This window comes from Scophthalmus maximus, chromosome 3 (assembly GCF_022379125.1).
Source record: "Scophthalmus maximus strain ysfricsl-2021 chromosome 3, ASM2237912v1, whole genome shotgun sequence".
Taxonomy (NCBI): domain Eukaryota; kingdom Metazoa; phylum Chordata; class Actinopteri; order Pleuronectiformes; family Scophthalmidae; genus Scophthalmus; species Scophthalmus maximus.
In genome coordinates, this window is record NC_061517.1 from 16,367,955 (window position 1) to 16,394,231 (window position 26,277).

At 43.1% G+C, this 26,277-nt stretch overlaps 4 protein-coding genes across 6 annotated transcripts; all 4 read right to left on the reverse strand.

Annotated features, from left to right (window-relative positions):
- Positions 1-233: 233 nt before the first annotated feature.
- srsf6a (serine and arginine rich splicing factor 6a) lies at positions 234-5,223 on the reverse strand. Of its 2 annotated transcripts, none has more exons than XM_035645060.2 (6): positions 5,002-5,223; positions 4,489-4,622; positions 2,608-2,729; positions 2,290-2,492; positions 2,098-2,181; positions 234-1,924 (listed from the first exon to the last, which is right to left on the reverse strand). In XM_035645060.2, exons 1-6 carry the CDS (start codon positions 5,106-5,108, stop codon positions 1,459-1,461), a joined length of 1,116 nt encoding a protein of 371 aa, XP_035500953.1. In that variant the 5' UTR covers positions 5,109-5,223; the 3' UTR covers positions 234-1,458. The 2 variants fall into 2 exon arrangements, with proteins under 2 accessions (XP_035500953.1, XP_035500952.2); XM_035645059.2 differs by having other exon boundaries at positions 4,405-4,622.
- An 857-nt stretch (positions 5,224-6,080) lies between these two features.
- eif2s2 (eukaryotic translation initiation factor 2, subunit 2 beta) lies at positions 6,081-12,344 on the reverse strand. The gene is made up of 9 exons (XM_035645062.2): positions 12,193-12,344; positions 10,435-10,618; positions 10,198-10,298; positions 9,867-9,996; positions 9,682-9,782; positions 8,524-8,672; positions 8,267-8,323; positions 8,080-8,165; positions 6,081-7,625 (listed from the first exon to the last, which is right to left on the reverse strand). Exons 1-9 carry the CDS (start codon positions 12,205-12,207, stop codon positions 7,450-7,452), a joined length of 999 nt encoding a protein of 332 aa, XP_035500955.2. The 5' UTR covers positions 12,208-12,344; the 3' UTR covers positions 6,081-7,449.
- Positions 12,345-13,156: 812 nt separating this feature from the next.
- LOC118316834 (charged multivesicular body protein 4b) lies at positions 13,157-18,189 on the reverse strand. Its single transcript, XM_035645065.2, has 5 exons — positions 17,848-18,189; positions 15,923-16,100; positions 15,475-15,589; positions 14,749-14,875; positions 13,157-14,503 (listed from the first exon to the last, which is right to left on the reverse strand). The coding sequence occupies exons 1-5, from the start codon at positions 18,029-18,031 to the stop codon at positions 14,439-14,441; spliced, it is 669 nt and encodes a 222-aa protein (XP_035500958.1). The 5' UTR covers positions 18,032-18,189; the 3' UTR covers positions 13,157-14,438.
- A 915-nt stretch (positions 18,190-19,104) lies between these two features.
- LOC118316833 (vesicle-associated membrane protein-associated protein B/C) lies at positions 19,105-25,301 on the reverse strand. 2 transcript variants are annotated; one of them, XM_035645064.2, is made up of 6 exons: positions 24,891-25,301; positions 23,451-23,603; positions 22,742-22,845; positions 22,300-22,380; positions 21,695-21,826; positions 19,105-21,078 (listed from the first exon to the last, which is right to left on the reverse strand). In XM_035645064.2, the coding sequence occupies exons 1-6, from the start codon at positions 24,946-24,948 to the stop codon at positions 20,914-20,916; spliced, it is 693 nt and encodes a 230-aa protein (XP_035500957.1). In that variant the 5' UTR covers positions 24,949-25,301; the 3' UTR covers positions 19,105-20,913. The 2 variants fall into 2 exon arrangements, with proteins under 2 accessions (XP_035500957.1, XP_035500956.1); XM_035645063.2 differs by having other exon boundaries at positions 21,695-21,877; positions 24,891-25,291.
- Positions 25,302-26,277: the final 976 nt, after the last annotated feature.

The following is a 26,277-nucleotide window of genomic DNA, read 5'->3' on the forward strand; positions in this document are numbered from 1 at the left end:
GACTTTGAGAAATGGTCGATGTGCGAAAATAATGTTGCGCTCCATCGATTACAGCTCCGACCGATCAGCGTCAATTATTTCTCACTTTGGCTATGCCTGCAAACCGGAGCCTGTTAATTTCCCCATTCCTTAATAAAGAGCATTTATTATATAATTAGAATATAGGTCATGTCGACATTGCAGTCATGGTTTTTGCAATACAGACGAAAAAATTGCAACATCACACAGCAAGATTTTTCTTTTAAGATCTTTAATTGAACATACAATAAAAAAAGGACATTTTTTGTTAGATTTCATTTGCATGGAGAAAAATAAGAATCTATTCCACAAGATGAGAGAGGGGCTGCATTCTGTCAGTCTGATGATGTTTGCTCTGTTATAAACCAACAAGCGGACGCTCCAGAGATTCAAATAGATGTACCTTTCGAGAACAAAAACAAATCTGCAGAACTAGCTGTACACTTTAAATAAGCAGAGGCTAAACAAGACCCATAACCCTGAAGTTAACTAGCAGGGGGAAAAAAAAGATCCAACAATTTGAAAAGGACTATCAAGGCTACAATCAGAACAGAGGAGGAAAAACCAAGTAAAAGGCGACACTGCATTCGGGGCCTTGAAACTAGCCAAAATGAAAACCATCAAGTAAAAGAAAGTGGTCTTCCACAGACTACCAGGTCAAGGTTACACAATTGTTTTTATGTTTGACGCTGATCGCAAGGTCTATGTACAAGAGGTTAAAAAGGAGGTCATAGTACTCCACCTATGATGAAAGTTGTTCAAACATAATAGAGAAACTTGCAAATATGACGAATACGAGTTCTTGCATCCGGTTTCGCGTTTTAGGCTCCCGCAAGGCGACACCAAGATCGAGGATTCACTGAAAAGCAATTAGAGGCTGCAGATCAAAGGGGGAAACTGCTCCATTGCTGTGGCCATATACTACTTTTCTCCCACAACCACACAGTTTGAGTATGAAACCAAAAACTTGAAACAAACAAACCCTGATGGCCAACGTGGTCATTAGCGGAAGCAAACAATCAATCTACCAACAGAACAAGATCTGATGCAAACTGAGTTCATTAAGTCCAATTAAGAAAACTTAATTTTCACTAAGCTATTGACAGCTTTAACAAGCAGAAATGTTTGAGGGGAACTGACTTAAACTACATCATGTTGCAGCTCTAAAGACTAGCACTTTGTTTTTGAAAAAAGGATGACAGTGTGATTTTTGGGGAGGCAAGAGATCCAGAGACCCACGTCATTCCAAAAAGGAGCCCCGTCACTGTGGTGCATTTCTCAAATAAAACTGCATCTAAAACAAGTTTAAGACAAGTGCACACTTGAAGGAGAAAAGTAGACAAGTCAGGAAGCATAAGCCAGTATGACGACGCTGCTCGTAATGTACAGCAAAGGGATCAAGATCAACAATTGGAGGAACGCCTCCCTCCTCTCATCCCACTAATCCTGAGAAGGTGATCTAGACCGGGAGCAAGATCTTGAACGGGACTTTGAGCGGGAGGCTGAGCGTTTATCCCTCGACTTGGATCGGCGAACCTCCTCCCGTGGGGATGGGGAGCGGGAGGCAGATTTGGCAGCACGCTCCTCCTTCCCGTTCTCTACTGGGGAAGCGGAGCGACTGCGGGACTTCTTGTTAACGGACATTTCCTTTGAACGACTGCGAGAACCGCGCTCTGACTTCACCTTAGAACGGCTCTTTGAGCGAGACTTGGATTTCCGATCGGCCGAACGGGATTGGGACTTGCGGGAGCGAGAGCGAGAACGAGATTTAGATTTAGATTTGCGAGACCGGGAAAGAGACCTGCGATTGCGAGAATGTGATTTTCTTTCTCCTGACTTGGAGCGAGACTTCCTTCCAGATCTGGAGCGGGAATTCTGACGTCTCTTGTTGCTATGGGAACGAGATCTGAAATAAAGAAAAGAAAGGCTCACCTCTTGTTTTCATGTTATAATTTAACAAAACTACTGGCACAGGAGCCAATACAAAGCCGGCACGTCATACTTATCTATACCAGTATTTAAACTATAAGTCTGATCCGCATTTTATTCCTTGTTTTTCTAAATCAGGGCCGTCCTCACCTGGAGTGGGATCTGGAGCGACTCCTGGAACGGCTCCTTGAGCTCCTGCGGCTCCTGCTGCGAGAGCGGCGGCGACTACGAGATCTGAGGAGGAAAGCACAAGGATGAAGATGATAATGTTGTGAGTGCATTTTTAAAAGCAAACAAAAAGTCTGGAATTAAATAACTCATTCAGTGGTGTATTGATCCTACCTGGAGCGGCTGCCAGAGTAGGACTTTCGTTTACGAGAGCGGTCTTCCACCAGACGAATCTTCCGCCCATTGATGTCTGTACCGTCCAATTTGTCTATAGCCCTCTTCAAGTCCGACGGGGATCGGAACTCTATCACTCCCTCATTGGTGCGCTCCTTGTGAGCATCTGCGTAGGTCACTTCCCCGGCCTGGCGCATGAAGTCCTGGTGCACACAAACAATTTTTGTGAGGGGAAGAAGGATAATGTAGACAGACAGTCTTTAGTGTGAATCCTTAACCAAACAGGTGTATATCAACTGCTTGTGGCCAAATGTGCACCTTAAGGTCTTGCCAACTGCAGCGGCTGGACAAGTTCTCCACGATGAGACGGTACTCAGTACGGACTGGGGGTCCATACTTGTCCCTGCCAGTGCGGCTGTTTCGGCTGCTGTAACCGCTACCTTTAAAAACAACAGCACATGAAAAAAAGTTAGACACAATTAAAGTGACCAAGACACAAAGAACTACTGGCCAGGGTTATCAAATCAACACAAGGCAGTGAGACTTGCCAGATAAAAGTCCAAGGGGTAAAAATTTGAACATACTGAAAGGAGTCCCTCTGACCCTACTTTCAAACACAAGGCCTCACATAAGTGATCAACAAGCCACCGCATGAGCTCTTTAAAGTTTGTACTGTTGAGCATTTCGAAGTTGTTCTCTGCTGCAAAGAACACCACTGCATCCGTTTCCGGCTATACAAAGCCTGTCTTACTGTGGTACATCACACTGTGACGCTTTAACTGCATAAACAAATGGACAGTGATGTTCTTTCGAGACCTCTGAACCCTGTAACACAAACAGAAAGGAGGCATCCACATAGGTTGCTGTCAAGGACACTGTTCGATCAAATTGAGAAAGAACAATGTAGAGAAACAGCTACACCAATCTTTTGGTATTTGTCATTTGACCAATTGTCAATCTGAAAATTTGATGTTTTCCATTTTTTCTTTCACTTACAACATTTCTTTTGATTGCAAGTTCTTTACTCGAGCCGGTCCACTTATGTTTGCTGTCAACATAGAAACCAATGGCAATCCTCACCATCGCCCCTGGTCTATTGGCAAAAGGCTGATGTCGTCATGGCTTCCGGTTAGGTCAGCCAAGGATCAAGGGGGGCAAAGGTCACACACACATTGTAAAGGTGAAAGCCAAGGCCAAACGGGTCAGGCAGTCATCATAGCCAGTCATCTTTAGCCTCAATGGACTCTCAGCCTCAGCCCGCAACTGGACTCTTTCAAATTGAAACATCAAGGACTTTTGTTAATGTTGAATATAAAAATATATAAAGTTAGAAATACACATTTCACATGAAAATGTTAGTCTGGTCCTAATGATCATCGTAAAACACTAGCTAGGTTTGTGGTCTATATTGGTGATAGCTTTCCTCGTAGTTGCAAGCAAATTTGGAAATTCAAACCTAGGAGAACATGGCTCACCAACAATTATCATCCAAGAGAACTTTGTGAACCGGGAAAATAAGCCCTAGTTTCAAGCTACTTTAGCTTGTGCAATCTCTACAGCCTAGGCAGAGTTCTGCTATGTGAGGGCTCTGACTTGCAGTTTCTTGTTTATTCCCAGTAATGGACCACAGACCAGTCAAGAGAGGCTCACCAGGAAGGAGCAAAAACCTGCAGGTCACCAACCCCTGATAGTCAAAACTGTTCAACAGAATGACATTGAGGGGAGGAGGGGGACTTAAGTTTCTCTGAGCAAGAAATGTCGATCAGTCCCTGGTTTCATAAGAACTTCTTCCTGCGGTCGCGTTAAAACAATGATTAATAGAAACATACTACAAGTATTGAATCACTACTAGTTGTATTTTTACATGATTACAGTGTGCATGCAATCTGAGCCACGACGAACGTGGAGCCACGTTACTTTTTAACAAGGGATTCGAGGTTCTGGCAGACTATCGATCGTGACAGTGAACCTGATACTCGAGTCAAATATGTGTAAACTTGAGCTGAACGTCTGTCAGCGGCGCCGGTGTGAATCAACTAAACCGTTCTGCCGACATCGACACCTCTACCCAAGGGGGAAGGGGAGAGAGGGTATCTTGTAATAGACCACACTTACTGCGCCCACCACCGCCGCCGCCTCCTCCTCCTCCTCCTCCTCCGCCGCCACCACCACCACCTCCGCCGCCCGAGTAACCCCCACCGTGGCTATCTCGGTCTCGCCGCGGCCCACGGGCATGTTCCACGATCACCCGCTCCCCGCACAGCTCCTTCCCGTTCAGCTCGTACACGGCGTCGTCGGCGTCTCGGTTGTCCTCGAACTCCACGAATCCGTAGCTGCAGGAGGGAACAGGTGTTACAACGTGTAGATGTGATCACAGAAGAGGTTCGGTCATTTCCGGCACAACGCGCTGCTCCTTGCGCTCGGAAGTAGCTAGCTAGGCCCGGCTAGCATGGCCTGCTAGCTCCGCGCTGTAGCAAACACAAAGACGCCATGTTGGCCATGCGACAAACAATGGCCGGGGAAGAAAAGAGTATTTCTTTTTTTAACAATATAACTGCAAAAAAATAACTAACCGAGGTATTTCATAAACTGACGCGAGTGCAGTATTAAAATGCATTTAATTAATAGCGTGAACATTTCCTGCACGGCCGTTGTTAGCGTCAGTCGGTAACAGTTGTGCTAACGGTCGTTAGCTACCCGCCAACAACTCACCCGTTTTTTAAATCGACTTCCATGAGTTTCCCGTATCCGCTGAAAAATCGCTGGATGTCTTTTTCGCGGACATGATAGCTCAGTCGCCCAATGTAAACCCGAGGCATATTTCTTCTTCGCCTTAAATTGTTGTAGTTTTTGTTTTTGTTACGGTTTTCCGCCACAGGTCGATATCGAGCAGGACGATGGCGCCGCGCGGAGTGAGGTTAGCGGTTAGCTCCTCCGACGAGATACCGTCTGCGACCGCGCAGAGTCAGCCAATCACCGTGGAGCGAGAGAGGAGGCGTTTCCGGCACGAGGACGTCCAACTAGAAGATCCACAGATTCATCATCCACTGTATATGGGATTTTCACCTTTTTTATCATAATACATGTATCCCCAAAAATACTACATCAAACAGTCAAAACGTATCTCACAATTTGTGGGCAAATTATAATCATTTAGATAGATGTATTCATCCTAAAGCAGGTGGTTTAAGTTGCGCCGACAAAGTGCTACTACTACAAACTATTTAGTAGTAGAAATTAAATCTTTGTACTTCAGAGCCACTTTTCAAGTATATCGAGCCCCGGTTGAAGATGATCAAAGAGACACATATGGGAGTTTCCATATTTCCCCTGACACCCACAACTCTCTATCGATAGACGATTGACATGAAATTAATTGGTAGCAAATTGGATATTTGATATATTTTTTCCAAACAAAAATGGCAAAAATCTCAGCTTGAACCAATTTCACAAATGTTGAATTTATCCCGTTTCTATGACTGTTAACAGATTTGTGGGGGGGGGGGGGGGTCATGTTGTGGCAGATATTGTACTTCTGTGGTGCAAATTTCCATTCTATTGATGGGTTATTAATAGTGACAGTAACTGCATACAGCTTTTCCCAGTTCATAATCCAGCCTCGAGTACAAATGAAGTCTAAAAAGTATGATCTACATTTAAGCTCTATAAAAAACAGTACAAGCATTTCATGCAGAGTGAAAATATTGATGAGTTCTATCTGTTATTAAGGACAGACTGTTAGATTAGGACATTTATGAACAACGTAGAAGATTCCTAACGAGACAAATCTCAACTGTTTAAATTTATTATTTTATTTGAAAGAAAGTTGACACCCATGATAAATTTGGACCCTCCTGCTGCTGTAAACAGCGGTCTGGATAATCAATCACTGACTTCAAAGAGCAAATTGTCTCATAATGCTTGGATGTACACAGATTCATTTTTTCAAATCCAATTATTAAGCCAGAGGTTGACATTTACAAGTTGTACTACTAGCTCCAAAGATTCACCAGTTGTTTTATGTATAAAAGAAACTGTAACAACATGGACGTTAAGTACAGAGCAAGCAGTAATGAGAGAGAGAAGAACATTTTATTTTTGTAAAAACCAGGTTTTAAAATGATTCCAGCCAGACCTTCTTATCCACTTTCTCAAACAAGAGAACCAATATCATGTATCTTGTGCCACTGAACTGAACTCTTCTTCTAGCTTGTGTCTTGAATCACACTTGAAAATGAGGAACTGTGTTTTAGGAGACTGTCAATGGTTCAAGTCACCTCCTTCTCTTGGCAAAATGGATTTGATAAATTTTACCATCTTTCCAATTAAACCGATGAAAGGATTATTGAAATGTTTGAAGTCAAATAAATGGAGAAGTAGACAGCCGCTCATCAGTGCCTCAAAAGCACTCAAACACTCTAGAATTTCTGTTTCTGACTCAAACACAACCTCTCTTTTAAGTAGAAGTAGTAAAAGGTTTGTATGAGGAGCCTCTCACAGACACAGTAAACAGTGACAAATCTTTCTGTATGTCCTCCAGCCTGGTGACTGATTTTTTATCTTTGATAAAACTCTGGAGTGGCAGGAACACAACCTTCAGTTTAAGCAACGTTGAGCTCAAGAATAAAGAAGTGAACATGCTCAACAAGTTTGCGATAAACAGAGCAACTAGGGCACTTGTTGCAGATCAATTTATCTCAACTACAATTTAGCTTGTAGAGTGGAGAGATGTTATTTCATATCCAAAGACATATTAACGTCTGTTGTATGTAAAGTGTGAGAAATAAATGAATAAGGAAGGATTCAAGCCACATTAAATCAGGATTTTCTTGCAGGAATGAAAAATCACGGCAAATGGGGGAGAAACAAAACCCTAAGAGATGGAGGGTTCATCAGCCAGATAACAAATCAAATCCAACAGTATATGTGGTGCTCATCATCTGCCTACGGTGCCTGAACCCCAATTGTCAACTTTAGATACTCTCTCAAATCCCTGCCTGGTCAGGCTACGACACAACCAAACAACAGCCAAACCCTCCCGCAGTCCGATTCAGAGAGTCCTTTTAGCAAATCAAGGTGGCGTCCCGTCCTAGCTTCGGCCCTCCTGAGGGGGGGAAGGGGAGGCCGAGAGAGGAGGAGGGAGCCCAGTTTCGGTGGTCTTTAGTTGGCTTTGGCGCGGAGCTGCGCCCTCTTGCCTGTCACAGCCTGGAAGCCGGTCTTGATGCTGGCGACTGAGCAGCGGGAGTGGCAGGTCTCACACTGCAAGAAATAGAGGCGAGTGTCTTTCTGCAGGATGGTCTCTGGGGAGCGGCAGGTGTGACACGTCACGTATTCCTCTGCAGGCGAGAAACACAGTTGTTAGCATTTCAGTATACAGGAATTCACCGTGCTCCCCTTCAGATGTTAGTTTGCTCTCAGGCTACATCCACATTACTAAGTTTTTGTTTTAAAATGCATCACTGCTGCAATGCACTCCGGAGTTTTGGAGACAATCCAGCTGTCACTTGAGGTGTACTTGCAGATTTTTTTTTTTTTTTGCCAATTTGTATGATTTTATCCAAGAATAATGACAATGTTTAACAATTAATATATAGAAATATTAAATAATATTGGATACCATAGTGTTTTTTATAAAAGGTTCCATTCTTGGAACAAAGCTGAAATCAGACACCAAGTGTCTCTGGTGGAAAACAAATTGTTCTTGCACAAAACCAAAGGAATTCATTTGAAAATAAATAAATAAAAGTCAAATTAGAGTTACAGCAACTAATAGGTTGAATTCTCACTTACTGATATATCTTCTCAACACGTTTTCTATCTGTTTCTGTTGAAATCGGCCTTTGATCACCAGCTGGTTATTTCCGTCTATGGAACCACTGTTCACAAAGAGGCAAAAAACACAAATCAAACTTCAGAACAGTGTACACAGATGTTTCCTTTCATTTGAGAACTATACACAGTGAATACAAAGACGTACCTTGTTCCCAACTCAGCCAACAGGAAAGCGAGGAGATGTTTAGGCTGACGATGCAACCTGTGATGAAGTGCATGAAAGATCAGTTTGCAGATAACATAGCCATTAGCCATCATATTTCACAACAGAGGAGAAATGTGAGTTTGATAAAAGGCTTGATCAGCTGAATTGGTTTTAGTCAAACTTAACAGGAGGATCAAAGTGAACTGAGATGGACAGTAACAGTTGGGGAAGTGGGTGTGTACGAGGTGGGAGCTCACAGTTTGCAGATGTCTGTGAAGTTGACAAAGGAGGTTTTCTTGGTTCCCACTCGGACGACCTGGGGAGGCTTCATCACAAACTTCCTCTTCTCTCCAGCCACCATGTCCGGGTTCTTCTCCCTCATGATGTTGAAGACCCGGTTCAGAAGCTGACAAGAGATGGTGCAAAAGTTAAGACAACTGTAGCAGATACTGACAGCATCTACATTATAACAAGATCTGACCACGGCTTTTAAATACGGCAAACATCTGCATATGAAAGGATATGGGAGAGTGTGCGGGAGAGATCCAGGACTATTATACTAGTCAAACTTTAATTCTATAGCATTTATCTAAACAAGGTAACAAAGTGCTTTACAAAATAAGTGGGAATAAAACAGCACAAAAATAAGAAGGCATAATGTTTGGTGAACTGCCATGTTCTCAGTTATGGAACAACAGTTTCCATCATTTGGAGACCGTGGGGATGTAAACAAGAAGCATGACGTCATCCTGGAATCAGTTAAGTTCGCTGTCTAACTGACTTGTATTGGAAATTTGCACCATTGCCACATTAGCAGTACCTGTTTGCAATGTACCCTCAGCTGAACAGATTGTAAACAGACTGAAACTACAGCTGGATTACTTTGACGAAAATTCAGAAAATCTTAAATGTGATCCATTTCTTCTTTAGGATTTTTAAGCGAAAATATGAACGTTTATTCACAATGGACAAATACGTTTATGTAACGCTCATTCCGTGAGAATTATTTGTAACTACATAACTTGGCAGGTATCAACTAAAAGACAGGCTTGTATTTGGAAACTACAAAGGGAAAATTATAATTTGCAAATAATTAAAAGGCTTCTAATAAATGGACTTAGTGCCTAACTTGAAGTCTTTATCAGGGCATTGGACTTGTGTTTGTTCCATTTTGCGGGACATCACGATGGTTAAGAATTTAGTTAATTCCCTCTGGGCTCATCCAACTGCATTCTGTGACAACTTTCTCTCCACTTACAAATGTACAACAAGTAAATATGTCAGTTAAGTGGATGAGAAGACTTTAAATGTGTATTGCAGCATTTTCAGAACTTATATCATTCAGTTCTCATGAACGCAAACAAGCCGTCCTTCTTTATTTAGGTCAGGTTGCCTACGTATAACGGATGACCTACCTCATCATAAGTGTAGTCTCTTTCCGAGTCGGCCCAAGCTGGTCCCATGGAGGAGCTGAACGTGACTCCGTCATTGTTCTTCCCCTCGTCATCCTCCAGTGCTGCAAAAACATTATACAAATATTATCACACACTTGTGTCTTTCTTTAGTCCTCAACATTAAAGGGGAGGTGACTCATTCTCACCGTCGTCCTTCTCCAGCATTTCCCCCTCGTCGAAATCTACTTTCTTGGTTTTTTTCTTTTTGGTAGGAAGCATCAAGTCCAGGTTGTCCTCCTCCGGTGCCTCTGTCTGTTCTCCTTCAATTTTTAGCTCCTGGTTTGGGCCAAATAAAGGTTGATGATGAGTACCAACTTTGTGAATGTGGTTAAGACATGAAAGGAGAGTGATCGGAAAGCAACAAAATGGAACAGGAAGTACAGATGGGGAACAGGGGAAAAACAGAGATAAAAAACAAATACAAAGAGAAGTGGAGAGAAGAAAGAAAGAAAAGGTTGTGGTTTAGAAGTGACTGACCTTTAATCCCTCCTCGATATCATTATCAAATACTTTCTTGGGCTTCTTCTTCTTCTTCTTTTGGTTGAAGAAGTTCAGGTCGTTCAAATCATCAGACGGCTCTAGAAAGGGTAAAACAAAGTCAACTTAGCTCCACCTTAATGCAGACTGGAGAAACATTGCTCTGGAAGAATATGCCCCAACATCGAAGTTTAAACATGATCTTTCAGTGAGAACCATCTTTATTTTCATTCAAACCTTTCTTCCTGCCTTCATCTTCATCAAACTCCACCTCCCTGTCATCTCCCGCCTCTGGTTCCATCTCCTTCGCTTCCACCTCTTTAGCCTCTTCTCCTCCCACCCCCTCTCCTCCTTCCTCATCCAGCATGAAGGGCTTCTTCTTCTTCTTCTTCTTCTTGGTCATGTTGGGATCAAAAATCATCTAGAGGGGAGAGAAAACAAGAAAGTCACAGAAGTTTAAGGACCGTTAACAAGATTACAGAATGATGGCCAACGTGGTTCTGCTGTGACATGATTATTTTTCCCCCATGTGAGAAATAATTTGCTTGCAGACCAATAACCTTGCAGACCATCTGACAAAGTTACAGTTCAGCATGGCCGGGACACTTTCACCGCGTTAACTGATTCGACCCTTTCCTGGCTTCAACTTTCTATCACTGCAGGTTACTTTCAGTGTGTTTCACTGTGATTCATGTGGGTTACAGGGTTAAAATATAAAAATACCAGATGAGGAAGAGGGAAGGAATATCTCTGTTTCACTTATGAAGTCACTTATATCATGCGCAAATGCCATTTATATAGTTTGTTAATTTATCCCACGGTTAATTTCACATAAGTAGTTCACTTTCTCATATTAAGTGAAACAGCAGTACCGTTGTTTTATCTCCTGTAATTTAAAACAGAGACGCAACTGTTGAACATTACTTAGTGAAATGTCACAATCAACAGAAAATGTATCCGCAAAATTAACCTCAGTTTATTTCATGCTGAGCACAAATGCCAACAACGCCCTGGTTACAGACTCTCAGCCTTGAATTGTTAAATGATTGTTAATTTAATATCTTGTTGTTTTTTGCGGGGGCTACAACTAACCATTATTTTCATTGCCGATTAATCAGACGGTTATTTTCTCAATTAATCCATTACATTTTACTAAATTGTGAAAAAATGTCGATCGTGTTTCCCAAACCCCAGTTTTGTCCACAAAACAAAGATATTCAGTTTACTGTCATTGAGGGAAAGAGAAGCCACATAATTCACATTTAGAAAGCTGAAAATCAGAGAGTCGATCGAAAGTCGATTAATTGATTAATTATTCCATATTTTTTCCAGTTATATTATGGATTAATTGATTAATCAGAAACGCCATGGATTGACAGATGAATAAACCGAGCTGCAGCACGAACACCAGACAGTCATTCAGTATTAGTGATGACGAATAAGATACATTTATTACATATTTCGTTTTGGTGATATTGACCAGCTGTACAGATATTTCTGTTCACCGTTGTGTTTAAGAGTAGGGACCGTTTCTTTCCAGGAAAAAAAAGGAGCTAAATTAAACCTCTGTAGCTTTTTTTCTCTTCTGGTCGAGAATGACTAGCCGTTAGCGCTGCAGCTCATTGAACAGCGATCTAACGCTAACGAGCTAACGAGCTAACTAGCTAACGCGCTAACTGCAGCCCTTCACGTTGACTCGTCCAGCGGCTGTGACAGGGAGGATTGAAGGGACACAGTGAGGATCGATCATCCACACGATGATGTCGATCGTGACTCGGGGCTGTATCGGCAGTTGTCTCGTCACTCGGGGCCCTGTCGGCCGTCTTGAGCTCGGCTGCAGCCATGTGAGAGCTGCTGCGGACAGGGAGGGGAGCAGCAGCGCCGAGGCCCAAAGTCGTCCCCGACCCCCATCGGCTCCGATAACCCGCCTAAATCCCCCCCCTCGTGTCAGCACACTCACGCAGACCGAAAGGCGACCGAGCCGCGGGCACTCACCTCGTCTCCGGACATGGTTGCGGTATGGAAAGTGGCAGAAATCCGGTTACTTTGTGTTCCTCGATCAGACCCACACCGCTGCGCCGAAAATGTCTTGCATCAGCGCCGGAGTCGCAGTGCGCATGCGTAACGGCGACGAATGCCGACGTGATCAGTTCGCGACGGCGTGTTCTCGGTAGAGCAGTGTTCAAGAACAACGCTGCAAATCGGTTGCTAAATGTGTCAACTGTGAGTTTGGTGCGGTGTAAGAGATGTGTTCCTCCTTGGTCCCAGTAGAGTTTGTGAGAGAGCTGTGTAATATTATGTTTGTTATCTGAATATTCTGTATAGTACCAATTAATCTGCTACCTCCTCCTGATATTACAGTATGTCTTACTAAAAAACAACTAAAAGCCCAGTTCATACCATTCTGATAACACCTGACCTTGAATCAAAGATCAAATTTACAGTATCATTATGATCTGGTATAACATCACCCTGATGGGTCTGAATTTTAAAAAAGCTTAAAAAACTAAAAACACCTTCACAGTGGCTTACTTTGCTTTTATTGATTCGAATTAATATTTGAATGATTTTCCAATAACTTGATTAGTCAATCAGCAAAAAATAATTGTCTGTTTTGTTGATCATTTCAGTCCGTTTTCAAAGTAATCTGATCCTCAGATAATTCATAAGGAATTTGTTGTTTTACATTTTTGATAGAAAACTATAGATCTGTTTTTTTAATTGCTGGTAAAACCAAAGATTAAATTTGAAAACTTGACCTATGACCATTTTATACTTTATTCAGACGCTTTATTAAAGGCAAAAGGTTTGCCGGATCAATCAGGATTAATTTCCACATAAATTGATGATGAAATCTGTGAGCCTCAAGTGCCTATAAACCTACAGCTACAGGTGAAACATCAAGACCCTGAATACACTGAAATGAAATTATGACAAAGTGAAAAGATGGAGCTTCCAGTACAATAAAAGAATTGAAAACTTTTAATGATTTTGCAAATTATATTCTCATTTGGATAAATAAACACCGAAATGCAAACATGCTTGTCCATACGTTCTTGTGTTATGTTCTTCTTTTTTATGTAAAAAATGTACATAATGACTTGAAAAACTAAAGGAATTAACTCTTTAAACTCCAAAATGCTGATGTTGTAGACTGTCATCCAATCCTCTATGAACCACCATCTCCATCTGGATGCAGTTAACAAGGTGTGACAATAGTTGATCATCATTATCATTGATATTATTCTTTTTTTTTTTTTACATTATACAATTTTAAACAGAAACCCTTATGAGAAGGACTGAGTGCAGGATGATAGTTTTAGGTTAAACATTTCTCTTTCTAACGCGTTTCTGTGCGTTGTGATGTACATTGTCACATCCCATTGTTGCATGCTTTACTCAAAAGAACCTCTTGCTGACGGCAGAAATACAGTATATAAGAATAGATACATTTGGGATATTTACACCAAATAACAAGAACCACGGGTGAAAAGGCCTTTGTGGGATGGGGGCATTGTTGACATGTCGACAAAAGCGTTGGGGGGGGGGGGTTTACAGGCTGAAACAAAAGAAGAGGTTCCGATTCTGGCAAACACACAGCCTCTAGCTTCTTCACCCAGCGCATGCTCAGCTGTTCTCCTATTTTCAGAGCAGTTAACAAAAACAGCGAACAAAGGAGTGTTATTTTTGACAAAACAGGGGGGGGGGGGGGGATGAAATAAACATCCAGCGAATTTAACAACACAAACACAGGTAAATATGTGAGTAACACACAGATATTTGAGGATTTAATCTCCATTGAAACATCCCGTCATCCCGTGACGTTCACAACCACTCCGTTACCTCCCCACAGAGCTCATAATAATAATATGTCAATATGAACTTGGTTTAGTGTTGAAATAGCCCTGCCCATTGCAAGGGCCAGGAAATGATGAAGTTGTATTGAAATTGAGGGTAAAAATATTAGGGCGCTTTGTCGAGGTACAGTGAAAGAGCTTCAATATACTGTAAAAGCCTCTGACTGGCTCAATTTTATTGAGAGCTGAGGAGGTTTCTAGATTTAGGTAGCGCAGGGAACAGAAAAAGAGAGCACAGCATTTTTGCTTTTTTATAGTGTAGACAATCATCTCTCCTCAGACACACAAAAACACTCATCACAACATCCCATCAGTCCTTTCATCCCCCCTTGTTCCTTCATCTTCCCTCTCTGATGCAGGTACTGTATGTGGCCGATGCTGCATTTACATGGCCTCCATCGCCCAGCGCTGCAGGTCCTCAATGTCGTCATTGTCCTCCTCTTTCTTGGCTTTAGGGGCGAAAAGAAAGAAATAAAAGACGTTAATTGGTTGTGCTATGTTTAGATGTTCTCCGTTGGTTTCCAGAGCTCATCCCGAACCAGGGATCTAACAGAGTGACTAACCCTCGACAGCTGAGCATAGGGCATTTTATTTTTCACAAAGACAGATCCAAAAACATCAAATTATTCTTTTCACAAAAAAATATCAGGCTCACAGTAATAGTACTTTTTTTTCTTTTTCAAAAGTTACTAACCAGGTCTGGAAGGTAATGAAGTAGAAGGCACATTGGGGAGGGGGGTGTTCTCTGGTCCCCCGATCTCCAGCAGGTTTTTGTCCAGCTGCTCCTGTTCCAGCTCATCCAGCTCCGCCAGCAGCTCGTCCTGAGGAAGACACAAACACAGTACATGAGGAAAAACACTAACTATTTTGTGCAACACCAAAAAACATAAAATGATTGATCCACATAAAAAAAAGGTGTTATATTTATTTTTTTATGCTGTGTGGCATAATCTTGTATGCTGGTAAACGTAAAACGTCTCACTGAGAGTTAAATTGAAATACTTAAAGTCAGTTGACTGAGACATTGAGAAAGAACTCATTCATTCCCTCTGCCAAATCATCCCAGGATGACTGGAAACAATCGGCTGTGGTGAGGTCGAGCTATGAATAAGACCTTTCAAAACTAAATTGACAGCCTTAATGCCACGCAAGAACCACAGAGGTCAGCATGCAGTGTTGAGTCTGTTAGGGCAGCATGACAGATGAACCTGAAAACATCCATCAATCACTAGGTTGAACAGGACACAGGAAAAAACCATAACCGTGGCTGGTGACCCGTAATAATTCTTGCTCAGGTGTGTGAAAGGGTGCTAATGTCAGATTTGTCCTGAAGAAACAGTTACAGCTAAATCGGCAGGAATGAGGTCAGACTACGCCCCAAAGAAAACTCACAAATGAATCAAGAGAAAGTCTCACCAACCTCATCAAAATCCTCGCCAAAGGCGACAGGTTTAGAGATGGCGTCAGATATTTCCTGGGCCAGCTCCTGCTGCTCTGTAATGTTCTGCATCAGGTCGTCCACTTTGTCGATGTCCCTGAAACAACAACAGCAACAATAAGGAGAGGAACCAAATCTGAGTGAAACGGAACGCACCATAGTCCCTTTTCACCCGGCGTCATTTACCCGAGTGATGCATTAGGAACCAGCATGTGCGACTACTGTTGTTGTCCATTTAATCTAAAGGTCAGTGTTAACATTTTAGCAGGCGAGTAAATACCTGTCAAGTATATATGCCTCCTACTTATTATAAAATGTTAAAATAACATCCAATGCTGATGTGTAAAACACATAAATCTTTTGTTATGTCCTCAACGTCCCCTCAAGGCAAGATTTTTTTTCAGGCTCTTTGTCACTTGCTCACTCTTACATGTTTTCATGGGCAGACTTAATGGCCTTGGCAGCAAAGCCCATGTTCCGGAGCACTTCAGTGTTGGTGTTGGCGTTCTCCAGGGCCTCCCTCTGGAACTCGATGGTCGACAGCGTGCCATCGATCTGAGCGAGCTGCTTCTCGTACCTCTTCTTTCTTTTCAAAGCCTGCAGAGCCGCTAAGGAGAGAGAGACGGAGGGAAGTGTTTTGACATGGGAGCTTGAACAAGTGGTAAACGTGTGCAGTGTCTGTGAGCAACGCATCTTCAAATGATAACCATCAAATTATAGTGTTCAACCATTGTCTGGAATCATAAACAAAACACATTTATCCCACACGTTAGCGACAGCACCAACAACAAGGGGGACAATAGACTTGTGGTGAGCATTTGGGAGATGAGATGGAAAAAAATAGAAATGAATCAGCCACAGTAGTCACATGACCACAACTTCTAACACAAGCACCTGAAAGGCTGAGGTGAGACTGTCAGAGAGCATCATGCGGGGCAGAGTCCCTCTTATCATGGAGTTGGAGGAAATAATAAAAGGCGATGTACAGTGAGTGTTCAAGCAAGGTACAGGAAGGAGGCTTTTTCATGCAACGCTGTAACACCAGCCAACCTCCAGTGATTCCTCACTTACTGGACAACATTAAGTATTTTGTGGTGCAGGTAAATGCACATTGATATTCTATCATTGTCATAACAATCATATTATGTGCCCTGCTTGTGGCCCCATATCTCAACAACTATTGGCCGGGCTGACATGAAATTTATTTTGGACAGTTGTTGTCCACAGAGGATTACCGCCATTGATTTCGGTGACCCCTCGACCTACAGTATTGCTGTGCACCACCATCAGGTCAAAATTTGACCCTTAATCGACACTTGGATACATTACGGGATTTATCAAAAACTATCGCCCAGACGTCCTAATCGAACACTATGGATCCGATGCTCATGGTGCCAGAGGACGGATCCCACCATTTTTTTCGGTGACCTTGATTACAACAGTACAGTCGGACATAAATGTCGACTTGCACAAGAGTACAAATGAAGATAAATGTAACGGCGGAGCTGCTATTAAAGACTTTTATTTGAGCCTCTGTGAGCATTCCCCCTGACGTCACCCCTGAGGACAAAATGTCAGACTGTCCAATTTGATCCCCGTTTTGCGTTGAGCGACACCAGACACACCTTCATCTTTATGAAGAGAGTAAGACGGGTTGAGGGAGCCGAGATCCGTAGGAGATGTATGGAAGGCCACAGTATCCTTCGTACTAACCAGTGGACTCCGAAGCGACGCTACCAAAACTTCACAGTCACTAGGCAACAAATCCCCTAGGACTTGTGGGCTACCTCTCTTAAAGTGACAGTAACATGATTACCCATTAGACATTAAAATACTAAACAATATATAAACGTACTGCGCTCATTCGAAGCTGAGCACGAACATGAGCATGTCGCAGGAGTCAATGCTCACATTCCGACCGAGGTGCACACACGCCCACCTCCTCGTCAGTGACAGCAGATCGCGTCCCACGGAGACTCCTGCGCTCGACCCTTGTCCCCACACACCTGTCCGCGGCTCCGTCGCCCTGCCACACACACACACCATTAACCCACGTCTTTCGATCGTGTTCAACCGATCGTTCACAGGAAACCGACGATCTCCAGAGACACGTTTGTAACAGACAGCGCCACCTGACTGACACGAAGGTGACCGACGATCGACAATCGGACAGCTGTTGACACGCAAGTCGATGCGATGACGACGACGAGGCTCGGTGCCAACAGTTGCGACAGCTCGGAGAGCCTCGAGCAACTTAGCTTCACATGCTAACATTTTAGCGTCGGGGGTTGTTGAGGCAGGGACTGTGATGTCGGACAGGAGAAATAGTGAGAAGAGCACCCGGCGATATCCCACCTCGTTTGTTTTTCGTGCCGTTCTTCTTGGCGATCTGCAGCTCCTGCTCGATCTTTTTCTCCAGGAATTCCTGCTTCTTCGTTAGCATCTCCTCCGTCTCTCGGAGTTTCTGGATCGCCTCCTGCGGGCTCGGTCCCGTTCCCCCTTTCCCTCCGACTCCAAACCACTTCACAAACAACGCCATGTCTGGGATGCTGGAACAACGCTTCGTACCGACAAAACAAACGGATGTGCGAGAAAAACCAGAGGGAATTACGCTCGGCCGCCTCGCTGCCGCACGACACTGCCTCTTGCCCTGGTCTGAACCTCAAAGGGTTGTTGACGTTTTTCTACTTCCTGGATTAGGCCCGATGACGTCATCGCGTGGGCGGAGCTTGTTGCGTCCATCACGTCTCCACCTACTGGGCAAACTATGAATGCTCATATCAAGAATAATGGATTTACTTAATTGTCTATTTCACTAACGTTCATAGTTCTTCAGATTCAAATACTATAAACTGTTTCGCACACATGAATGAGACCGTGTTCATGTCTTATTCTCTGACCTAAAAAAAAAATATATATATGAAGCATTACAATTGTAAAGTAATTTCCGGAAATTTCCTGGCCCCCTGGTTTTTCATCACTGACCTTAGTGTGACCAGAGGTAATAATAATAATAATAATAATAAATTGCATTTATAGAACACTAGGTACAAAGGGTTCGACTAGTTCAGTTTGGATTCACTCGTGGAAAAAAGAACGAAAACATGTCAGACACAAATTCTTATTTAAATCAGAGAGGAAACATAGTGAAAGTACTAAAACATACCTGTAAGGAATCAGTAAGAAGTACTTCAGTTGTTTAGAACAGCAGTTAAAGTTGGGTCACTTGCAACAGAGGTTGAGGGAAAAACTGACGCAGCCGAGGACACATATCTTGACTTTTACTCCCTAGTCCAAGGTCCCTATGAAGTCTTCAAAGAACACTGTATCATGCAGTTCCCACAGAGCAACCAGTATAATATAATCTTAAAACCATCCATACCTGATCAAAGAGCCTCTCTTTCTATCATCTCAATTTACGTTGTTAGAAATCTGATTTCTTTAAGCTGAGTTTGGTGACATGATTATAATAAACTCTGTCCAGTGCTGCAGAATTGGACATTACACGTTTTTTTTTTTTTTTTAGCTGTACTGTCAAACTTTTTAACACACACACACACACCTTACAACCACTTTTCAACTAAATGAGAAAACTTTTCACAGAAACACAGATGGGGGTTTATGTAGTTTAATTCATTATGATGCTACATGATCCAAGGTGGTTGTTTACTTGTTTTCTTCCTTTACTACAGTATGTTAATAACTTTGCCAGTTATCATTTGAAGTCATTTTTTATTTTTATGTACATACAAAAGAGTATCCAATTACTGTGTGATTACATTGTGGTTTGACTGTATCTCTGCATGTGTGGTCTGAAGCGTAGATGTCTTTTTTTATTCCTTTTTATAATATGTAGTGTATTCACAGGTCAGTCATCCTCCCAGCAGCCCACGCTTCTGCTCACCGAGCTCCCTCAGGCAATGGAAAATACAAAGGATTTTTTTTTTTTTTTGAAACGACCAATTTTGCTAAGATGGTCACGTGATAACCAAGATAATACAGCTGTGTTGTCTTAGTTATCTCACAACCCCAAAAAAAGATGATTGAAATCAAACAACACACACACACAGACCGATAACCCAGACTCAAGATGGTCCCCTTTTTTTTTTAAAGACAGTATTTTTTGTTTTTCTTTTGCGGATATGATTTTAACACTCAAAAATAATAATCAGAATAAACCCAGGTCATTTCATGCAGGCTGCAGAGTGGACACTTGAATATAGTGTATTTGGATATTATAAACAACAGAAGCATCGTGACTACATGAGAATATAAGGGGGGAAAAAGCAAACAACCGATGTGACGTACAAGAGGACACAAATACAATACTCCATGGGCAAAAGGCAGCGACAATTGCTAAAAATGTTGGTTTTACATGACAAATTCACTGGTTTATTGGGTTGATTTTCCTCTGGCAACCGGAAGAAACTCAAATTATCAAGAAAGATGTAACTGGGTAATTTTTTTCCCTTGAATAGATAACTGCAGCATAAATTATTTTTGGTTGCATTAAAGGTTTTAATCAAACAACCCCATTTTTATGTTGTACAGGAAATCTGTTCAGATCCTTTGTTCTAAAACTGCCTGTGATATTACCACTTGTGGTCTCCTCATACACAGTCACCTGATCCCTCCTGCAGGAGGCAAAATCAATAAGACACACACACACACACACACACACACACACACACACACACACACACACACACACACACACACACACACACACACACACACACACACACACACACACACACACACACACACACACACACACACACACACACACACACACACACACACACACACACACACACACACACGGCTTCTACTGGCTCACATTTTTACCACCTACTGTTCAGAAGACAATACACGGCCTGAATCGAAGTCTTTCGCTGATTATTTGTGTTCACTTCTTGCAGATTATCAGTAATAAGTGGGAGAGAGATTATCATAGGAGCGTTAGATCATTCTCATGGACAATGTGAGTGATGAGGATCTACAGAATCTAGAAAGAATAAATGAAAGACTTCAGACATTCAGCCAGCATGAAGCTACTTCCACACCAATAACTGTGATCTGTGCAAGTTGGGGAGGACCATTTAGGAAGGAGGGGTGGACGGAAGGAGATAGATCAGAGATCATTTCACAAATAAAAAGAAAAAGGCAAGACCTGTGACAAAAACGCTCACAACCATGGTTTGACTTGGGATCGCCTTCCTTCGTTTTTCTTTTTACACATTAAATTATTTCCCATCCAGACACACCGTCACGATATTGCCTCGAATGTTAAAAAAGAAGAAGAGAGAAATCAACATAAACCCAGAAGACATCCCCGTTGCAGTCATTGACACATGTCCGCCCAAGCACGCCGCCCGCCCGCCCGCCCGTCCATCACTGTGCTCTGTCCATCTGTGTTTCTTACAGGGCCAGCTTGCCAATGATGACTCCAATGACAAAGAACAGCACACAGAGTGCCAGGATGCGGGTGCTCAGGCCTTCGTCCCTCACAGCCGAGGTCGCCATGGCGGAGGAGTGAGGAGCGGCCAGTGAAGTCACCTTTCTCTTCCGCAGCCCATCATCCTCCTGCAGTGAAAGGAGAGCAGTCAGAGATACATTCAAAACAACTAAGCGTTAATCACACAACATATATAAGACTGAGGCCTATTAATAGTTACTGTGAACTAAAAGCAGCAGCCTGGTGGACGTTCATACAGAATATAGGGCTACGGTACAAAGCTGAAAATAAAGGCTTGGTGTGCAAAATCCTTGAATGACTAACAAAGTTGAATATTACATTCCCTCCTTATTCTTGTATCTTTTTCAAATACACATGACTGTACAGGACTGATATCTGACTTCAGCGCAACGCAGTGGATGCAACCAGATAGTGAAGGGCTCCCAACAAGCGTCAGCTGTATCAGTGCCGACTTTCTACAACTTTGGGCAATGGCAAAAGGTAAAACCAGGGATTTTTTTGCTTGAACCTACAACAAGTTGAAACTGTTACTGAACGTGAGGTCAAGCAAATCCTCGTATTCACAACAGGCAGATGAATCGTCACTGATGAGAAGTGGGTGGGTGGCTAAGCCTTCGTTTCCAGAAGTGTCCATACAAAACACAACAATTTTCTAAACTTAAATGTTTTGGTGTGCACGTAGCTGCAAACAGATTGTCTCTTTAGTTAATTTTTGTGTCTCACCCGGATCTGTTTGTTTTCTTCCCGTAGCCTCTGCACCTCCATCTGCAGCCGCTTGCACTCTTCCATGATCTTCTTCACCTCGCCGTCATCCAGCGAGGCGCTGGAAGACTTGGGCAGTGCAGAGAGCTCAGTCTTAACAGAGGAGGTAGAGGAAGACATAGTTTTGTTGCTTTCACTCTCATGCTGTGGAGAGAGCGAGGGTGTGGGCGGGCGAATGGGGTGAGAGAAGGGAGAGGAGGGGGTGAAGAGACATGCAGAGACGTAGCAAGGAGTGAGATGACAGTACAAACAAATAAATCATAAATTAATAAATAAAATATGTAATGGGTGATACACAGTGATGTGCTGCTGATGGGTAGGAGATTGAGAAAAGAAATACTCTGAGGACACATGCAATACGAGTGTTTCCATCTGATTTTCTTCTATAACATCATATTAAATGGGCCTAAAATTAGTTGTTTCAAATCTGTGAAATACAAAATGGAAAGTTTCTGGGTTTGTAGATCAGATGGAGATGTGAGAAAATGTTTTGTGCATCTACACGAGTCACACTTAATGCCTGAGTGCACAATAGAATTACCTACAAAGAGAAGGGTAAGACTTACAGTTTTGTCATTTTCTAGAGGCATCTCAAATGTACATCTCAACTTTGAATCCATCAGCTCTTCAGGCTTTGCCTCTTTCCACTGTGGATGATGAAAATCAAGACGAAGAGGGTCAGAAAGAAAGTACAGTGAAAATGTATACAGGGATCCTTTAGCATCGGGTAGGTGTATTTTATGTTTTCAGAATAGCCTCTGCACAATGATAAAGGCAGATGTAAACTGTATGCAGTATTGAAGGGTTCAGCTGGAGCTACAGTCGAATTCTGAAAGACACAAATGTCTCCAGTGCGATTCAACAAGAAAATAAATCAGAGACAAAAGGTCAGCGGTGATGTCATTTAAAGAAGAAGAAAAAAGAATCAACAGTCACACATATTCAATGACATATCCTTTGCTGAATATAAATGTTTTCTTAAATCATATTTTATGTGCTGATACTCACAACTCCTTCCATGTCAGTCATTTCGTATGGAGCCAGCATGGACTGCACCATGAATTTGTGTTTACTCTTTTCATTGGGGTCATAGTCAAAGGGCTGGAGCATAACTGTGGACAAAAGCAATGACAGAATGTGGAGCCAGGAGATTACAGAATGACCAACTTCCTGCATTTCTCCATAGCAACCATTACACGACCCGTGAATGAAAAGACGTCAGTCAGGTTTATGATCTGGGTTGCAGTGTGACCGGTTCTCTCCTCATGAACCGACTACTCTTCCTGCAATTGCCATTTCTTTGCTTTAATGATAATTTATTTAGTCATTGAAGAATACAATGATTCTGGCAGTAATCGATGTGGGAAATTCTGTTTAGACATTTAATTTCAATGATAGAAATGAAAGCAAAAGAAATGTTAAAAATGCAATTAATAAGTCCAAACTGCTTGGGATTTTATTGTCCCATGTTACATCACTGAGTTGTGACGGTTACCACCATAAAATAATCTTACAAATATCAACGTTACAAGGAGAACAAATAAATAATGTGGGAATACTAGACTTAATTTAGACATACTGTCAAAATGCAGTGACAGATCATCAAATTATTTAAGCACTAAATGAAATAAACAGCTATCTGATTGTATCAGTATCACACAACTGTCTGAATGAGATGTGAATTACACCCTGTGGGTTTGGAAAAAAGTTTACCAACCAGAAACATTGATGGAGGATCCAGCATCAATGACGCCACTGTTGGGGCGCACACAGTATCTGCGAGGTGCGGTTGTCTTGACTTTGAAACACACATTTCTATCCGTGGGGTTGGCGAGCTTCAAAGTGGCAGTGACGACGTCTGTAAACGGGCCTGAGGGGGACACACGGAGAGAGAAGCAGCACGGTAACTATGGAGCACATGTGTCAATGTGCAGAGCCGTCTTGTAGTTTGAGAGCTGGTATTCGTTCACCATTTGTGAGCACGGCTTGGGTTCAAGACTGCGGGGGCCCCCAAAGGTAGACAGATATTGCATGTAGTGAATGAATGGAAGGATTAATATGTGAGTAGTGTTTATCAGGGTCTCAAGTCTGCCATGAACACTGCACATTAAACATTAAAACAGTGTCAAGAAGAGCAGAGTGTGCAAGCACTCATTTTATTATTCATGCCCCGCCCTTGGACAAAAACAAGATGCTGTAGAAAACGACACGTGTCGAGTGCCGATGTCTTCTTGTTCATACTGAACGTGTAACCATGTTTATCGGCTCTGGACGAGGAATGTTCAACTCGCTCTGACGACTCAACCTTGACTTTGGAAATCTGTGTCAGATAAACAGCCTCACTGTTATTTCTGCAGCTGCATCAGCCACAACGTGTGTCTGTGCGGTCCGCACCCTCTCCTGGCTCACCTTTGCTGTCTAGGCTCTGCAATGATCAAATCAGTGAACAGCCCATACCTGACTGATCCTCGGCCATCACTCGACCCCTTTCTCCAGCAGCATCACACCCGAAGGCAGCTGCAAACAGCCATTTTCCCAGGCTTTATTTAAAAAGAATAAAAAACCCCACTGAGCCTGGACATAGAAAATCTGTTAAGGAATTCAGGCTGCACAGTCTGAGGGAACTGTCAAGCCTCCAGTCGCAGCTGGCTAGCTCGTGATATTGTGAAATGAGCACGGTGTTAGGGCTCAGCATCGACACCCTGATCGTAGAAAACGTCGCTTCTCTGACAGCCGGGTGCTGATGACAGCGGCGATCGCATTGCGTGTGTCAAGAGTCTGATCACATCGCGGCGTTGTTTCGCCCGCTGTCGGGGCTTTACAGGACAGAGGCGGCGACCCAACGAGTGAATCGGAGACATGGCACGGTGGGCCTGCCCTGACGCTGCGATGACAGCTAGCAGTGTGACTCGCTAGCTAGGTTAGCCCAATGCTAGCTGGTTAGCGTCGCCGCGCGGCGTCGCCTCACCTGTTCCGCCGCGCACCGCAGCCAGCGAGACGCGGCTAACTTCACGAAACGGCGACACGACAAGACGCGGGCGCCGTGTCAAACGTTGAGCGGCTCACGCGGAAGTGGACGAACCCGGCTGTCATCGGCAGCTTCGAGGTTAGCTGCCTAGCCCCCCGGCCCGGCCCGGCCCCTCCGCCCCGGCGTTACCTCTGAATTTCAGGTCGTGTTGCGGCTCTAGCACCAGGACTTGTTCTGGTCTGGCCATGTCCCGGGGCTTCTTCCTGTCGCGATGGAGAGGACAACAGTGGTTTTACCGCAGGTAGTCCGGAGAGGTGAAGCAGCTGGCCTCCGAAGGAATAACCCAGCCGTCCACTGTTGTTTGTTTGGTTCTTTTTTCTTTTTTTTTTTACTACAGGAGGAGGGGGCAGGATTACAAATGCACCACCGCTCGGACTGACGGGCTCGCTGACTGACTGACTGCCACCGACAGCTGCTGGGCGCTAACAGGCTAATGCTAACCGCGCTAGCAACGGAGGCAGAGACGGGAAGGAAGGAAAAGGGTGACGTCACGGGAAGCGCGGTGCCGTGGCCGAGGCGGGACGTCAGTTGCTCTCGCGAGGGCAAAAAATAAAATAAAATCTTAAAGTTTAAAAAACCCCAAATGAATCCGACATCTTGAATCATTAAACTCATATTTATAAATGTTAATGATGACAAATTAAATCCCACAGATAGAAGATGGACACGGAGGTAAGACACGGATGAAATAATCAGTGACCAGGGCCGTAAACAAGGCCGGATGTGGATCACCCACAGGGAAGAGCAACATCTTCTTCCTGGGCCCCCAGAGCCCCAGCTCTACTGTGTATTAACTGGGTGTTACCTAAGTTGATCAACAGAGGATATAGACTGCATATAAAAATCCTGGTCTGCAAAGCGAAGCCATTGGAGAAGTGCCTAAACCCGTATTCTCCACAATGGCCGGCAGATGGCGACACCACTGGTCGCAAAAAAAGAAGTATGTTTCCATGGAAATCTAGGAGAAAAAGACTCTACTAATCGCTTCATTTATAACGTTAGTAAACGTTTCCTTGCGTAGTTTATCTCTAGTTTCAAGTCTTCTTCAATATAGCATGATATACATTTCATAAATTATGGTCCCACACAGATTAAAATAGACAATAAAGCAGGGTATATGCACTGGGACGTGGATACAGCGTGATTTACATCAAGTACTGTTAAATATCTGCATGGTTGCAGGTCTCGGTGTAGTGGACAAGCTCCCAGTAAGACCCAACCCCCATTCCTCCAAATATGGTTACTTCTGGTTTCAAAAAACCAAGATGGCACTGGCCAAAATGTTTTCAAAACAGCAGTTCACAGACCGATGGGTGATGTCACGGTGGGTTGTTAGAAATAAGCATCAGTAAAGTGCAACAATAGGTATGATGGGTCCTTCATATTCCGCGATGTAACTGTAGGAGAATCTAGCTAGTGTTTATCCATCATGGGATAATGACTCTTATTCTCATTATCAATAGGCCTGTCTATTATTTTCTTCGATAATGGATTGGTTGTTCAGTGGAAAACGTCA